The sequence below is a fragment of the Anopheles coustani genome, chromosome 2 (genome assembly GCF_943734705.1).
Source record: "Anopheles coustani chromosome 2, idAnoCousDA_361_x.2, whole genome shotgun sequence".
Taxonomy (NCBI): domain Eukaryota; kingdom Metazoa; phylum Arthropoda; class Insecta; order Diptera; family Culicidae; genus Anopheles; species Anopheles coustani.
The window spans coordinates 43,939,102-43,957,227 of record NC_071289.1 but is presented as its reverse complement, the minus strand read 5'-3'; the positions used below and the strand labels follow the sequence as shown (position 1 = coordinate 43,957,227).

The following is an 18,126-nucleotide window of genomic DNA, read 5'->3' as shown; positions in this document are numbered from 1 at the left end:
ACAGCGGCACATTGGACTTTTGTCGTAACCTGTTAAATGAAACCCTTCTGTGGGATAAATGGTTGATGGAAGGGAGGAACTAAGAAACCAAGCTAAAAACTAGATAATAAACGTATATGCACACGAAAGAAACTTCAAAACCAAAGTGTTTATGGCTTGGTCATTATCGATGCCTTATTTGGAATACGAAGGAAGACGAAAAATCGCCTACTTTACTAATGATCTCCGGACGCGTTAATAGCTTCAATTAGCTAAGGTCCTGATCGTGGAGCTAAGTACGATCACGAAAAAATCCGGGAAAGAAATGGTGACGTTTGGCTGCCATCTGCATTAAGAAGTTCCTAAGTATTCCTATTATTATATCAATTTCAATTTTCTTCATTTCTCTACCTTGGAATGTTCTCAAGCATTGATAAGCAATGTCACAACACAAAAAATCCGATAATGTATGCAAATTTTCTATTCATAGGTGCTTCATTACCAGATCGCTATCATTGAACCAAACCTATCACCCACGACCATGGCAGGTACGGACAATTGCGGAACAACCTTACAGCCTCCCCATGAACTTCAACTCGCGACCTCTCGCCACGAACAATACAGCGTCCGGGGTGGAGCAGCCTTTCAGTTCAGGGAATGTGAGTTCCCGCGGTCTCTCGATATTCAGATGGATCGGTGTTTTTCTCTTGATGCACCCTTCAGTCAAAATGAACCCCAGTTGAATGGGCCGCGAGAAACCCACTGCCTCCCCACCATGTTCCTATATGTGCACAAGCAGCGTTCGGGGGCCGCTCTCTCGCGGCTCGCTAGCGTCGTCGAACGACTCACGCATTCCAGTTTCCGTGAAGCCACTGCCCGGTTCGGTCCTGCTCCGGTTTTGGGCTCCGTCCTGACCAGACGCTTGAATCTCGCGCCATAAGTGCACGTTTGGATGAAAGTGAATGTTTGTTAAAATTGCGAAAGAAGAAGCTGACATCCAGTGCAAGGAAGGATTTTCAGTGGAAAACTTCTACGTTGAACGATAGTGTGGTGATGTTACCGTATGATAGTTGAAGCGGGAAAAGAGGTTTATATCTCAGGAGGTTTGTATTAAAACCTCTTTTTAACCTTCCGCTATTCCGATTCAAGTGTGATATAAGTGAGAAAACTTCCAAACACAGCTGAGCCTTCGCGAGCTGAGCGAGTGAAGGAAGCGGGAAAGCAACGAGTGGAAAGAAACGAGTTTTTGAGCAGCATCGTTTCTGTTTTCCTTTTCCTTGGGTGTGCAGTCGTCAGAAAAATAAAAAAATAAATAGTGTAATATTGATATACCAACCCAAGGCAGCGTGCGTGTATCGACGATTCCAAACAAACCACGGTCAAACGCAGCACAGTGCCTTCGTAAACTGTTACTCAATCCAGCGGTCCAGTGGTCTCAGAGCTGGAAGTGCAAGTGGAAATCTGTGCGCGATCTGCTGATCAATTTTATTGCATCCACCTCCTCCACCGTCGCCGAGTAAAATGCGCGCGGAATCGAAAGAAAGCTAGACGCACGGAACGACTAAAGTAAAGAAAAACAACGGCTACGAAATTGTGCGAATCGCAAAACTGCACGCGTACTCGGCGCTTTCCACGGGCAAGCGAAGGGGAAAACATCGGTGCGTGTCTCGAGGGGTACGCAGATCGGCCAAACTGTGTTGGCGCAAATTCAAAATGCAACTTCCGCTCGCAACGGTTGGATTGGTGTCCATTTTCTTCGCGGGCTGCCTGAGCACAGCTGAAGGTAAACATTATGTATAAGGTGCGTTTCTTATGCACTTTACCTTAGTATTTAAAACCGTGTTGGTGTTACATGTTTATGGATCTAGATTGAGTTGCATGAAACGCTATGAAAATAAACCTACGTGGTGCGTTCAAGAATGTTCCGGGTTTATCGTAAGCCATTATCTTAGGACCACATTAGCTGCTACTATAAAACAATTCCTTTGAAAGGCAACAGGTACATTTAAGAAACCGGTTTACGGCCCAGCTCTACTTTAGGAATGCATATCATTATCGAGCCATACTCACACACGCTAATGAAAAATCCTTGCCCTTGAAAAGATTGTTTCTTGTTTGATGCGTGACATTGTAGAAGAAATAAAATTCAGTCTAAAACGACCACCAGACGGTGAGAATGAATGATTGAGTTGAATTATCTAAACTCTTTCATCTCATTGTACATCTAGATAAAAAGATGAATGTTCTTTTCAGTAGGAAAATAAGATAAATCATAAACTAGACATTAATGAACAAAGTAAGTTGACCCACATAACTCATTTTGTGTGTATTTCGAAATACAACTTGCAATAACCGTACTTCTATGCAATATGATTAAATCGTGATTAATGTTTAAATAATGCCCATACGTAAAAAAGTGGAGGCGTTAACCGTACATTGTTAAAAATGTATATGTTTATTCGTATATGCTTCTAAGTTGGCATCATTTAAGCATAGCTTATGATATACATTAGCCGTGCATTGCTCGTTCATTTATACGTATGCATAAAGCAAATCGCATTACAATCTCTATGAGCATCATATGCAACAAATAATATACATTGCTCGTACATTGTCTGTGCATAATACGATTTCTATTTGAAATAAACCGATTTGGGATTAAATATATACAACTTTCTACGGCTTTGTGTTGCGTTTCCTATTTCTATTATTGTATTCCTATTAGTGTGTTTTCCATCGAAATATGAAGCAAATTTTAGCACGTTGTTCATATATTACAATCAGTAGTTTTCATATTCAATATTCAAATGAATTATTTTTCATATTTTCTTTTTTATGAGAAATAGAACAAATTCAATTCGAAGATGAACAAGCTTAGTTCCGAAGCCTTAGTTTTACAAGTCGATGTTTTGAACAATTTGCTGATTATTTGCGGAATTGGCTTGCTAGCTGTTGCGGTTGCGACGCCATGGATTTTTGACTTCATAAAAACCTCTTTTGTTATGAATAATTATAAATTAACATATGGCTGTGTCATTAAATATCCATTATATTCCACAACAGTTGTTTATTTTTAGAAACAGGTGGTTTTTATTTTTTAACAGAAGACTCTTACAGATGGTCACAAATTCAGCGACATAATGCAGTTATTCAAAAACTATTTCCTTGCATAACACGCCAAAAACACAGCAGCTACATTCGGTTGTGTCCTGGTAAAGCAAACACACAAAAAACCAGACACTTGCGGTCGTGATACCACCGCTTAACGATTTCTCAATGAGGTCTGTGTCACAAAAGCCTCCCAAACTTGCTGAACGTGTCCCATATACGGTGTGGCGAGCTGCGGCCGGCAATTCGTCACCGATTTATGCTGCATCGATTCAAAACAACAAACCACTAACCCACTAAGCCGAAACGAAGCTCCCCAGGTCTTAACCAACTCTGCGGACAACAATGCCGCTAACCAGTAACTTGTCACCTCGAATCCCGATCGACAAAACATAGCGATTCAATAAACACGCTCTTGGCACACACTCGCACATCCATCCGATCGCATGGGGCATACGAAATAGGAGCCCAAGGGAGTCTCTCTGAAACCGACCATATTTTAGAGCGAGTGGACGTTCTTTTTTGTCAATTTACGTACGTTTCGTAGTCGTCGCCCCGACTCCGTCTGCGTCTTTCCTTTTCAAGGTTAACGGTCCAAGATTTTGGACACGTTTTCCCTACCGACGGCCATGGGGGAAGGATGCCGGCACAAATTTTCACTTCGTCGCGAGTTACAAATCTTCGCACGATCAGCGAACCCAGCACCGCTATGATGTAATATCTTCTCGAACGAGCCGACACTCTTGTTTTGGGACCGACATCGCCAAAGTGGAGGCTTTGCTCGAGCCGGAACAACCCCATTTTTGATCCCTTTCCTTTGGGGCTCTTAGTTTCACCTACTTTTTCGGAATCATGTGTGACGTAATGCGGAACTGCATTTGTACGCACCGAACTCCACGTTAGAGGACGGTAGCACCTTCGCCTCGTTAATCGGGGCGTTGATGGAAATCTAGATTGACATCAACCTTGGCGAAGGGTTGTTTTTTAATGGGACCAGCATCCGCCGGCTTCGAACGCGGCTAATTGTTGGTCACGGAGAAATTACGTACCCTGGCAGCGGGTCATTTCAAGGAAACCCGCGTTGTTAAGCGATTCGAGCGGGGGAAGGTCTCGCTCTAAGGCGCTCTAAGTTGAAAGTGAAAGGAACTGCCGTAACCGGAATATTCCACCACCATCGGGGGTTTGGAGGCTCGGGCCGTTGCTGGCGCCAGGGAGACGTTGTCGGCTAAGGAAGTTCAACGCCATTAAAAGTTCACCTTACTCGGAGTGGATATACTTTAGTATTCGTTTGAGTTTTGTTTTCCACGAGGAAGCAATCAGTGCGTAAACTTGCAGCCAGTGAAGACGGCTCGCAAGTGATGCAATATCGGCGTGAGTGTGACGTTCCCAGAAAGTCGTTAGGCGTGAAAGGGCACGGCACGATGGGGAAGGCAGTGTAATGCTTGGAGTAATGTGCAGCAAGTGAAAAAAAGATAAATGGTCGAGTTACTCACAATGCCATAATATGCAGACCCCAGTGGAGCGGCTGCGTGGCGTAATCGATGATCGTGGTCGTGGCAAACCCAGCATTTGCAGACGGCGTGCAAATGAATGAACGTCAAAAAGGTTCATCGTGGTGATCGTGAAATGCCGGCGTGAAGTTTAAACTACCACAACGGTGCATCTTGTCACGAATTGATGCGGCTGTTATCCAGCACGAAAGCCGGCTGATTTTGGCCGTCTGTTGTTCCACTTTGCTTCCGAAACTGACGATCCATTCAAACACGACAAGTGAAAGTGGTTTACTTTCGTGCGGCGGGTTCATGAATCATCATCATGCTGTCCGTCGGGGGATGATTGGGGTTTTGTTTGCGTTGAGAGAGTAGAGTAGCTGACGGTCATGTGTTTTACTGATTAGCGTGTTCGATTCCCATATCAATACCAAATGAATGAAATCCTGGAATGTTGTGTTCGCGTAGGGCAATTCAAAGATGCTAATGGTTATGTGTTTTTGCTTGTTGGGTAAACTAAGTCGAGGGAACAAAGGTGAAGTAAGTTATCACCTACAGACTTTAATTGGTAACTTATTCCGTTGATGATATCTTTCGAACCCATTTAAAATCATCCCTACTATTAGCCAGCAGTTATACAGTAGGTGTTTTGTTGTTCATTATACAAAAAAAGCGCTCAAATAATTTTCCCAACCATAAAACACAACGCACTCCCCACTAGATTGTCTTAATTACGCATTCCAATCTCGCCGGTTTCGCAAAAAGGTCGGCCGGAATTACTCGCGCAAGTTGATTCCGATCATGACACAACGTAGGACATGATAGTGGGAGAGAAAAATAGCAAAGCATGATGCAAACGAAACAGTGACGAGAACAAAAATCGATCCCATGCTCAAAGTCAGGTGCGGACAAGTTCGCCATTGCCAAAGATCGTTCGCCTTGCAAGGTTGCCAGTCGGCCACCGAATCGTCATTGAAATTGGAGTAGTATTGCAGGAGATCTGTGGGCCTCCTTGAAGTCGTTAGCAGATTTGCAAAGTGAAATTTTCCAATCTAGCTGAAGAAGGTTATGGGTGGTGTTAAGTTAAACAAAGACAAAAAGATCGAAGAAACACGAATCAATTTATTGTTCACAAGCTTGTTTGCTTATGACCTTGTTGGATATTTTTATTTAGTGTGGACCATTCCATAGTCTAAACGAGTGAACTAGCATTGAAATTTTTCAGCAATTGTTCGAGTCGTTTGTTTTACTCTTTCCATTTTAACAACGACCAATAAGTTAAATCTGGCACGGAATCCAAAATATCAGTATTCTTATCAAAACACAATCCCATAACAATCATCGGAGGAGGATTATCTACTCGTATGACATGTATGTATCAATCGACGGCGTAGGTTCGAAAACCCAACCGAGACCGGACCTTCAAAGGGCAGGCATGACCGAAGACGCTTGTTATGCCAAGAATAAGAATAATAATAATATTAAAAATAATAATAATAAAAAGAAGAAGAAGAAGAAGAAGAACAAGAAGAAGAAGTAGATTATCAATCAGAGCATATTTGCCGTGTTTGGGCGGTTACGTGCAAAGTTTGTTCGATATTGTATCCTCTGCTGTTGATGTTTGTTTTAGAAAATTGTAAGTTTACTTACAATATTCGTAGTTTAGAATGTTTATCCCGGCATGCATTCTTCTTATTCTTGCTTTTGCGGTGGTCTCAAACTTCCTAGCAAATATCGTGAAAATGCATTATCATTTCGTTTAAAAGAACCAAATTATAGAATCTGATTAATATATGATGTAAACTTTTGATTGAATAATTCTACCAACACGACTTCTTTCGTGATTGAGGGTTACTTAATTTATTTCTAGGTACAATCATTGTATTACATAATATTTTTCAAAATTTTCAAATTATCTATCTATTTTACGATTGAAATAAAATAAATGTGAAGAAGGTAACTCATTTGAGCATTGCATAGCCCATTTCTCCTCAAAAGTAAGTTGGTAGTTATTTTAGAGCAAGCTTCCTGTAAAAGAAATACATATTTACTTCAGGATTGCGACAGAAAGCCACTTCATTTTGATTCAAATTTATGGTAAGTAAATTTTGGATAGGCAAAACTTAAAATATAAAACACGAAGGTTATAATCAAGTTCTACTTAGGGCAATGTAAAATGTTCAGCTTTATTTATTTCAACCATGTTATACATAGTTTATTCAAATTGAATAGATAGTGGAAAAATATCTAGATAAATAAACATGTTATTCTGCCCATTGACCTTAATAGCTCATAGCATCAACATTGTTGATTACTAGAAGTAAACGGCCATAGTTGTACATCATTCTTCATTGAGCTTATTTAATTAATTGTAACAGCATTCATCAAGAATGATGTCGCATAAAATAATGTCTTTTATGTTTTTTAAATCATCTCGTAATCATGCTTAGGCTACTGCCACTTAAACACGCTTTTGGTTGGGTTATGTAGCCAACCTCATCGTGCGCAAGGCTACTACCATGTGGGTCAATTATAACCTTCATGAAAATGGATGTTCATCGCGATTCCAACAAGCTTTCGAGTAGCGCGGGCACACCCCTAGAGTTTCGATCGACGAAGGGTTTTTTTCTGTTTGGCTTCGCAGTTCTTGGATCTTGCATCACTGATCCTCAGTCTATTCGCGCACGTCAAACAGAGTAGCGATGTTTCGGCGCTATCTAACCGTTTTACTTTACTTTGTCGTTCTATCCTTGTTCGTCTTTACCACCTTAGCTCAGAAGCAAGAGACCAACAATGTGTTCAACACAACCTCATGTCTGGAAAAACCATACCGGTGTCCGCATCCACGCATCAAGTTCTACCTTTACACACGCCGGACGCAGCAGAAGCCCGAATTGATCGACGTGCTGGACCCGGAGTCGCTCTACTACACGCACTGGAACCCATCGCATCCGGTGAAGATCGTCATCCATGGATTCGGTGGCGGACGAAACCTTTCACCCAGTCCGGACATGCGGAAAGCATACTTCACTCGAGGCAATTATAACATCATCATCGTGGACTACGGATCGGCCGTAACGGAACCTTGTCTGAGCCAGATCGAGTGGGCTCCCCGGTTCGGAAGTCTCTGCGTATCCCAGCTGGTCAAGTACATTGCAAACCATCCGCGTGGAGTTCCTCCGGATGATATGCACCTGATCGGATACAGCGTCGGAGCGCACATTGCCGGTCTGGTGGCGAACTACCTGACTCCTACCGAGGGAAAACTGGGCCGAATTACTGGTCTTGATCCGACGATCTTCTTTTACGCCGGTGCGAACAATTCCCGCGATCTCGATCCGTCCGATGCGCACTTTGTGGACATCATTCACACCGGGGCGGGCATTCTGGGACAGTGGAGCCCGGGAGGTCATGCGGATTTCTACGTCAACGGTGGTACCAGCCAGCCGGGATGCGCCAGTTCCACCATTTTTCGTAAGTAATCTCCAAACCGTTCGAGATGCCTAGTACAAAATATTTAGTGATCGACATTTTGGATATGTTTTCTACCTTTAGAAACACTGGCGTGTGATCACACTAAAGTGACACCATATTTTATCGAGTCCATCAATAGCGAACGAGGGTTCTGGGCCGGTCCTTGTCCTACGCTGATATCCTACCTTCTCGGTTGGTGTGAGCCGAAAGATTCCGATTACGTCCTCATGGGAGAACATCTGTCACGGAGGTGAGTAGTATGGGCAGTCAAGAATCATTTGAAGCTCTGGCTAACGTCTCAAAACTGTTTCTTTTCAGAGCACGTGGAGTGTACTATGTCACCACAAATGCGAAACCTCCATACGCTCGTGGATTCCCGGGCAAAAACCGACGGACGGCCAAAAACTCCGACTATGCCGGTGTCCGGCGAAAGTAGAAACCGGTGAGGTGGAAGAGTATTCGTCAAAAGCAACATGGTTGTGATATTCCGCGCGCATAATGAACAACGAAACAATAGAGAGTAAAGGATCTGTGACATTTAAACGTCACATCGCCCTTTTGAAGAATCCATTGTGACCATATTCCTCCAGAGAAGTGGATCCGTATCAGCGTAGTTATAATACTAGCCAAAAGCAAAATACCGAAAGTTGTGCCCGTTTTCAAGATCGCCGAAATAACAGCTGGATTCAAATCGATAGTAGCAGAATACTAGTATTAGTAACGATAATTTTCTTAGGATCTCTAGGAGGTAAAGCTTGGTAGTCACTGTGTACATATCATTTTCATTCGCGCAACTTTGCGACAGGCCAAACGACAGCAGATGCAATCAAGACATGCCATTCACGGTTCATTAATCCGCCTTCAAAGCCGGGCGGACCACGACGAAACCGTTGACGCAGTCTATTAATTATACCCCAAACGGTAGTCTACGCTTCATTAGTCTCATCAAGAAGGGTGTAGTTTGGTCCGATACCGCCGAGATGGTTGGCTAAGAACCCGAACCCAGAGAGGAAAAGTCGCAGTCAGAAGGTAAAAATTAAAAATTTAATTCCACTCGCTTGTCCAAGCATGGCGATGTTCGAGCGACAAGAGGTTACCGATTAAAATACACTGTACATAGGATTAGGCTAAGGCGGGTGGATGTGATTAGGAGGTAAAGAGGTAAGACGTAGGGCGAAATAGTGGAACAAATTTTCGGCGTTGGGACAACTCAAAGCAATACAAGAGTAAAATAAAGCACAGCATGTTCGGGGTTGATTCATTTCAACAATTTAAATATGCGCACTTTTATTGGATGCCTTTTCGTTCGATTTCTTCGTTTTTTGCACTGTGTGTGCACGATATTCTGGAATATTTCTACGATCGTCTTAGTTTTTCCTTCACTTTACATTACTGCACGCCCGCACGCTGGTGCACTTCGTGCGTCAATCTGATAGAAGGTGGTAAATTTCATACACGTCATTTTTGGAACGCTATTGCCAATGAGGATTAGTTACTTAACTGCTAAACACTTTAATTTGTAGTTGTGTTGTGTATTAGAACAAGTGGATTTTCATAGCTTCATTTTCTCGGATTCTCACTCCGGCACACCTCCCCCGCTTCGTCTCCTACATACACACGCACGCACGGTCATACAAACATACATACAAACAAACAGACTTAGAGCACAGTAACGGCGTGTTCGATTATGATGCGATTACAACAACGAGACGAGATTTGCTTATCATAATGAAGCTGCGTGTGTGTCAGGATTGATTATTCGTTTTGTAGTGAGTTTTTTGGTTTTGGTTTTCAAGTCATTTTTTCCTTCCCTTTCTTCCGACCCGACACATATTTGCGTACAGAATAGATACATTTTATTTGATGGTAAGTCTTGTCTACTATATACTGTTCTGCACTGTATATAGATAAGTGCTATGTCGCGCTATGTAATGTACAGTTGGGGGAGTTTTATAGATTAATAAACACAACGTATATTTCATGCGATATTTCCTATTGAAGCCGGAAAGTATGCTACACTATTTTGTAGTTATATATCTTTATGTATATAGATGTATGGTATGCAGCTTAGCCGCATAATACTCCGTGAAACAACAACACCTACAACTAGTTGAACCACTTGCTGGCTCAAGTTTTGCGATCATGTTTTGCGTAATATTCTTGTATTGTTGTGGTAATGCATTACCATTTGGGTTTGTTGGATGGTGGATGATTCGAAGCTTTCGGGTACAGCGCGGCAGATCCAACCATCCAACTCGACCAATGTTCCCAACAAGGGAATGCTTCATTGGAAGATTGAAAATATGTTCATGTTATGAATAAAATATGTTCAGCAAACAACAACAACAACAGACCGACCGTTACTTCGGTAATGAAAACATAAATAGTAGAGAGGGTAAGAAATGAAATTCTCAACACAAACGAACAATAGTTTTCTCGTATAAGCTTAACAAGTTTTTAGTGAAACATCGTCTCTGTTTTTACATATCGTGTTTTTATCTCTTATCAGTGCACTCGGGTGCTGCATGACACGTTTGGGAAGGATACTCTACCGGAAAAGGGAGGATGAAGCCATCGGAGATTGCCATCCTGGTACTATACTGTGTGCGTGGGTTCATGAATCTGTGGTAATACTACGGGCAATGGGAGAAATTTCCACCACCGATTCACAGGTCAACTGTGACGTGATGTTTCTTCTATTCTACTTTGGTATCTTTGACAAGTTTAGCTGTCCTAAACTGCAGCGCTACGAAACTATTCTCTAGTACAGGTCCGCTTGTTTATAATCTTACACGAGAAGGGCAGCTTCGTCTCGCAGGCGCCTTAAGTACGGAGAATGTTTCTAAACGAACCGGGAACAAACCATACCGGAAGAGGAGGAGGTGAACAAGTCGGTCGAGATAGATAGGACTTTCGATCGATTGATAGTGGGTTTTACGATCGCTTATCCGGTTTCGAGAACGAGGGAACTAAGGCTATCTAATGTCACTAAAATTTCAATTGATCGCGTATAGGGGTCACGTTTCCGTAAGAGACACGCGTGTTCACGTGTTTGTGTTTGTGTTCGATTGTAATGTTTAGTACTATTTCCAAAATCATACACATGTACACCTGTACATCACATATACTCTAACCATCCTTAACAAGTGCCGTAATACCCGTTTATCTGCATGAACGCACATCCGCACATACGCTACTGGAGAAGGACTAGGTTTCCTTCCCACTGAACTATTCGTAGCCCTTATATGCCATGTTGGCGAGAAAATTCGTTATTTATTTTTTCTTTTTTTTCTAGGTATGTACAACTTTACCCAGGATATAGGTTTGAAGCATTGAGCATCGTGCCCTGCCCACTCAGTGTCTCCCCCAACGAGTACGGCAAATGATTCTGACCTGGAGTGTTTCCGTAAAAGAATATTGATCAATTTAGAATCCCAGAACAGAGTTTTTCTCATGTCCTTATATCTTTCTCATTTTGAACCCAAGGTAGAATCATTCTGGTTCCATGTGCCAATATGCAGTCCCCAATAGTTGTTTCTCCGATCCAATCATTCACCGTCGACGCGGTGGGTACGACTAGGACACGCCGCAACTTATGCCACTACTATCGGTTTCACTTCGCATTTTGCAACGATTTACTTTTGTTGATGAGCTGTTGTTGGTAAATTCACTACATATCACTGAACAGGTTTGTGTAGTACTAGGTGTATGTTCGGGTGCGAACGGGAGGAGCAGGGATAGGGGTTGGGATTAGGTCAACATAGGACTACATTGGCGAACTTACAAGCTACAAGAGTTGTATTATTGTTTTTCTGTCACATTCGCAGCACAACGGGTTTTCTGCAATGCCAGCAGCGTTGAACAAAGTGAATCTTATTTAAAACGGAACTCAACGTCTACAATACGTCTTCGGTAATCCATGCATTGAGGCTAATGTTTATCTTCTGGTTAGTTCATGTTGGGCCACATCAGCCACTTATTTTGCCTTATTATTCCTTCCTACTCCAATAATTAACAAACGGAATGAACCTCTTTCCCTGCGCGATCACAAAACCGCAATTATGCTTACGATTATCGTACCGGTTGGGCCATTTTGCTGACCTTCCCGGGTTTTATTATTGTCGCCACAGCCTTTGAGAGTGAGTGAAACACCTCAAATTTAACTTCTTTTATCTCTAAACTTATTTACTTACAATGCCATCTTCGGTGGCTCTTCGGGCCGGTTCGGTTTCGGAAGGTGCGATGCTCTTTTCGGGTGTTAATGGAATCATTAAATGAACCTTCCCACCGATTTCAGGAGACCAAAGGACATCAATCGAACGGAAGGTAGGTAAAAGAGGAGTTGGGAACCTTTATGACGTGCCGCAGATTAGGCTTCATCTTAAAACACATTAGTCGTTCATTCAACTCCCACCTGAACCTTTCTTACACCAACGAGACGCTAGTCTGCCGTATGTGTTGTTCCGTGTCCAACCGGTTCCATCTGCTGTGTTCCGGTAGCTGGGAACCGACCGACACTCGTCCAATTGACTCTTTTAGTTTGAAAGAAACTGTTTTTCGTCGAGTTGCATATTTTTACAGACCTATGACCGAAGAGAAGCTACCTTACGCTATGTATAAGTAACTGATAGTGCGATATATGCTTATCGTAGAGTATGGTTTGTGTTTGTTTCATATACGGTTCATTGTTGATCAAGATCAATATCCTCGCTGCCCATTGTGTTGGGATATCCATCCACTCGAAGTGTTTTGTCCGATTATTGTTCATAACTCCCACGGTGAAAGGCTTTGCGTTCAACCTCAGGAGCTTTGTCCACTTTTTTATCGTCTGTGTTTGCTTGTGTGTTATGCCATTAAACTACCATGTTTGATTTGTGCCTTTACACGTTGAACTTACACGTCTCTATAGCAAGGATCGGTCGAACCGGATCGATGCAGTTGGGAAAAAAAGGATTTCTCTATCTGTTACTCAGTGCGTTGTCTTAACAGTTGTATCTTCAGTTATTCTGCATCGTTAGTATATGTTTACTTACGGCAGTAGTCGATTATTATAATCTTGATCATATTTTATATATGCATTAATATATTTATCCATTTATCCATACGTTATATGCGTTTGTTACGTGTATGTACACACCCTCCGACGCGGTTGTAAATACGATGTGCATCTGCGCGCTAGTTTCTGGTTTAAATATTTGTTAGATACTATCTAGTGGTTGTAATTGCTTAAGCAGGGTTAAATTTTACTTGTTTGTATGACTGATCATTACCACCTAGCGGGATTTCGTTCGCCTCAATCCCAAAATCCTCGTTCCACGCGTCGTTCGTTCGTCCATTACTCAGTGCTCATTTGTTTACTCCTATCCCCTTTATTCGAAGAGACACAGATTTTGATTAGTAGTGGCGTCGAGTGCGTCCCAACGATATAAGAAGACACCACATGAGGGGTCACTCGCGCCAACGAAAGATACAGGTTATTGCGTCCACAGTGAGGACCTAGTTGACGTTGAATGTTACGGTTTTCTTCATTCGAGCAGGTCAATAGGTACGCTCAGTAGGGTTTCCGTGTAAGTACGTATCCCTCGCTTCCGGCTGCACCGGTTCCTCACTGATGGCGTTCGGGTGCGCGAACGGGTTCCCAGTGACGTGCTGTACCGCTCCGTAGCTGACCGTTTTGGTGCTGTTGATTTGTGCTGTTGGATCTCCGAACGGTGGGACCATACCCGTCCCACCGCCTCCTTCACCGGTTGGATCTCCGTTGAATGTCGTCTCCTTCTCGTAGCCCGTTCCGACCGGATCCCAGGCTCGTTGCTCGTCCAGCGTGGGTTCTGCCCAGGGCTGCAGCTCCCCGGATGCAAATATGGCATAGAAGGTGATACCCACCAGATGCACCGTCGCTGCTATCGTGAACACCGTCGACCAGCATGATTTTGGCTGCAAAAAGAATTAATTATTTTTGAATTATCGAAAAGCCTTAAGCACGATCAACTGAATTCGAAATTCGAATACGGATAGCGCCATCTATATCTCGCATACAGAAACATTTGTAGTACAGCTACTCAATAATTTTTTTGTACGAGTTTGATTAATTTTTTTATCTTTTTAAGATCAATTTTGATGGAGTCGCCAAGAGATGTAAAAAATTGTGAAAATTGATAAGTGCGATCTCGATAATACCAATATACATAAATTTCTCAAAACTGACTCAAGTTAATTGCGTTCGTTATACAAAACACTACTGCCAAAGTTGAATATCTTTTTCCTCATTTTAATGAGTAGTAAAGCCTGTCTCATAGTAAATTGAGCCAAAGAAATGCCGCTACTGTGGCGCCTCTAGTGGCGTCAGCCGAAAACTAATATTTTTAGTAGTATTAGTAACTAGTAACAATGAAGTTGTGAAAGTTTCAGACCTGTGCTATTGTTTTTCGCTAAATGCCGTATTTTGGAAATTGAACGACCAAAAATAAATCCGCACAAATAACTGGAGCGCCGGTGGAAAGATTGACAAGGCCTGGAATCCATAATAAAAGTAAAAAAAAAGTCAAGTATTTTTCTTCCGTACAGTTATACATAAGGTTTGTTATGAAAATAGTTTTTAACCGTTTACGTGTCCCCTGTTCTTATAAATTCACATACTTTTTTTGTCGATTTTTCGACCTGCCATTATTCTACGGTTGTCTTAGAGTGGTACAGGGCCAATAAGATTCACTTTGTACCAAAACCAAATTTCCCAGAGTTTCGCCTCATCGAAAAACACTGGGCAGTCTCAAAACTTCGTCTTAGACAAACTGGTGGAACAGTTACAGATGTTCTTGGCAAGAGGAAATGAACGGAGGCTGCGAAAACGGTGTCCCATTCCACGACATGGGCGTTAATGCAGGAAACAAAAACAAAATACGTGAATTTAAAAATACAGGGAACACGTAAATAGTAAAACCCTATTTTTATAACAAACTTTATGTAAAACTGTACCAGAAAAAAATACTTTTCATTTTTTTGTTTTTTGTTTTAATGGGTTCCCGGTCTTTTCAATTTGCTCAGTTGCCTTGGTGTTATAGTTATTTGTGCGGATTTATTTTTGGTCGTTCAATTTCCAAAATACGGCATTCAGCGAAAAACAATAGTACAGGTCTGAAACTTTCACAACTTCATTGTTACTAGTTACTAATACTACTAAAAATATTAGTTTCCGGCTGACGCCACTAGAGGCGCCAGAGTAGCGCGCTTTCTTTGGCTCAATTTACTATGAGACAGGCTTTATTTTTAACAAGTATGTGAGATTACACATTGTAAAATTGATCCGAATAAAAATATTTTTGGTTTTGATCATAAGTCAAACAGTTCTGGAAATCAGATTATATCAATTGGCGCAAGTTTTTAATTAATCCTAGAAGTACTATGATTTAAATCATCGGATTAATGAAGGAAATGATCGCTTTAAGTGGTTTTTAATTATCTTAGGATTTGTTTGCATTAGAAATAATAAGCATCGATAAGATCTTTATTAGAGGATTAGTAAATGGTTTCGTATGCAGTGAATATGTACATATGTTCATGGGTACATAATAACTTGCGTTGTGCCTTATGAATCTTTCCTGGATCTTTTGGCGTCTATCATATGACTAAAAAACGTAGGTCTTTCTACCCATTTTTGCTTTGTTAGTTATCTGATCTTTTAACATTAATGAATCTTTGGAATTCATGAATCTTTCATTGACAGAATTACACAACTCTAATAATCACCACAATTCAAGTTAAAGTTCACGAAAATGTTGAGAAAGTTAGTGAAAGTAATGTCTGCCAATTCACGCAACATTTAATTGAAAATCCGATTTAATAAGTCAAATTATTAACAACATTAAGAAGGACCTACTGTTTATAAAAAAAGTGTTGGAGTAAACCGAATAGTTTAATTCGAATGTTACTACAATAATCATTAATAAAACTGTTGAAACAACCAAACTCAGTTTGGCTGTAAATATTTGCATCCTTTCTACTCGTACGCGACCGAGGTATAAAAACAAGGCAAACCTGCCTTGTCAGCTATTGTCGTTCACGAAACGATTTATCCTTTCGAGTTCTTAAACCATACAATCTACCTCACCCACTCCATTTCTTCCTGTCAGGCTTCGAAATGCCGATGCGGCAAAAATCACATCCCTTGGCAACGGAATCTCCCAAACCGTGGGCTACGTCGGAAGGGGTTTGGTGGAATCTCCCTCCTCAAACGTTTTACAGTTTCAAGATTTTAAAAGCCATTTTCAAGCAGCCGCAGCATTTATGGTGAAAAAGAAGAGAACCGAAAGTAGTAGAATATAGGGAGGTACTTCCCACCGGTGTTCGAACAAGTGTAGGGTTTCGCTTTTTGCGCGCAACACAACGCACTTGGACGCGCTTTGTTCGGCTCCATCGAGCCGTGTAACATCATAACAAATTTAATTTATTTCATCGTAGCAAACTCTCTGCCGGAGGTTGATAAATGAATGAATGGACGAGGGGTTATTTAGCTGAATCGTTGCTCGAATCAATGCAACCGGATAGACATCCTTCTAGCTTTCATTGTTGGATAATGGACATCACTTGATGTGATGCACGACGGGCCGACAATTCGATTAGGAATGTAGACGCATGCTCAACAGCTTCTTCTAGGTCTTACCTGCCCTCGGGTGAGATGGTCTATCGCTATGGGACAGATTAGTCCCGCTATCGTCCCGATGCCGTTGGACATTCCCATCAAAATACTCGCGTAACGTGGGGCGATGTCCAGATGGTTGACGTTGTAGCCCGATATTGCGAACCCACTAAAGGCCACTCCGAGCGTCAGTGCCGTCACGGCGCCCATCTATATCCGACGAGAGAATTGTGTTTAGTTTAGGTGTGCTTTAGTCCATCAAATAGAAGAACAGGTTGTACTTACGGAGCTTGTGGCGTGAGCTACCACCAGGAAGAAGAGACCCTCGAGTCCAAACCCGCCACAGTTGAACAGCTTCCGTACGTTGGTGGTGGACAGGAGTCCCGTCTTTCGGATGTGATCGGCCAGCATGCCCCCGAACGGTACAATGATCGTCATCAGCAAGTGTGGCAGTGCTCCCAGTAAACCAGTCTGTGTAAGAAATCGGAAAGTAAACCTCAATCATATTGACTTCGGTTGCTTCCGTTCAAAGATTTTACCTCTTCGATTCGGAAGTCAAACGAGTGCTTCAGGTATGCACTCTGATACAGCACCAGCAGATAGAAGTTCCACGAGCGGCAAAAGTTGGCCACGATGATCGCGTACACCGGCATCGAGGTGAGAAAGTGTCGCCAAGGGGTCGTCGCAATGGTCGGCATCGGCAGCGACACCGACTCGCCGAGTGACTTTTCGATGTACTTCAGCTCCTTGACGGAGATGGTTGGATGTTGCCGCGGTTTCTCGAACGACAGCCACAACCAGAAGCAGTACCATATGAGTCCCATCACGCCGTAGAAGTAGAACGGAGCGTGCCAGCTGATTGAACCGGTCAGGATGCCGGACATGGGCATGCCTATCACGACGCCCGCGTACGACCCGCTGAACGCCATCGTCGCCAACCGGGAGCGCTCGAGCGGAGGGGCCCAGAATCGCCAGATTCCGTGACACGCTGGATAAGTTACACCCTAAAGGAAATTGCGGCAAACGGTAGGAGAGGATTAAATCCCTAATGAAGCCCTTCGGTACGATGTGTCTAGAAAGTTATGGAACCGAGTCACTCACCTCCACCAGACCCTGCAGGACTCGCACCAGAATGACGACGGTGGGATGTAGCATCATGGCGCCCGGGACGAGCAGATTCAGAAAGGCCGAGATGGCGATGGCCGTGCCGAAGATGCGGTTCGCCGGGAACATCGAGGCCAGGAAGCCACCGGGCACTTGCGTTACCAAGTAGCCCCAGAAGAACGACGAGTCGACGGCACTTTCCATCGCGACCGTCCAGTTATACTTTACCGACTATGGAATCAACAAAAGAAAATAGCAACATATTATTTTGGATAAGCTTTTTTTAAATGATAGATTACGCTAAGCTCGATGCTCCGGGAAAAGGATTGAAATTAGTGT

The 18,126-nt window shown here is 42.6% G+C and overlaps 2 protein-coding genes across 2 annotated transcripts in view; one reads left to right on the top strand and one right to left on the bottom strand.

Moving 5' to 3' along the window:
• The first annotated feature begins 7,279 nt into the window (after positions 1-7,279).
• LOC131264429 (phospholipase A1 member A) lies at positions 7,280-8,571 on the top strand. Its single transcript, XM_058266731.1, has 3 exons — positions 7,280-8,051; positions 8,133-8,301; positions 8,370-8,571. The coding sequence occupies exons 1-3, from the start codon at positions 7,280-7,282 to the stop codon at positions 8,485-8,487; spliced, it is 1,059 nt and encodes a 352-aa protein (XP_058122714.1). The 3' UTR covers positions 8,488-8,571.
• Positions 8,572-9,304: 733 nt separating this feature from the next.
• LOC131263363 (vesicular glutamate transporter 1) overlaps positions 9,305-18,126 on the bottom strand; it is a 35,771-nt gene continuing 26,949 nt past the window's right edge. Inside the window, exons 3-7 of the mRNA XM_058265551.1 lie at positions 17,785-18,018; positions 17,223-17,687; positions 16,969-17,154; positions 16,708-16,893; positions 9,305-13,985 (exon numbers count right to left, since the gene is read on the bottom strand). Of these exons, the coding sequence (XP_058121534.1) occupies positions 13,590-13,985; positions 16,708-16,893; positions 16,969-17,154; positions 17,223-17,687; positions 17,785-18,018 (1,467 nt within the window). The 3' untranslated portion in view covers positions 9,305-13,589. The remainder of the gene's footprint in view (positions 13,986-16,707; positions 16,894-16,968; positions 17,155-17,222; positions 17,688-17,784; positions 18,019-18,126) is intronic.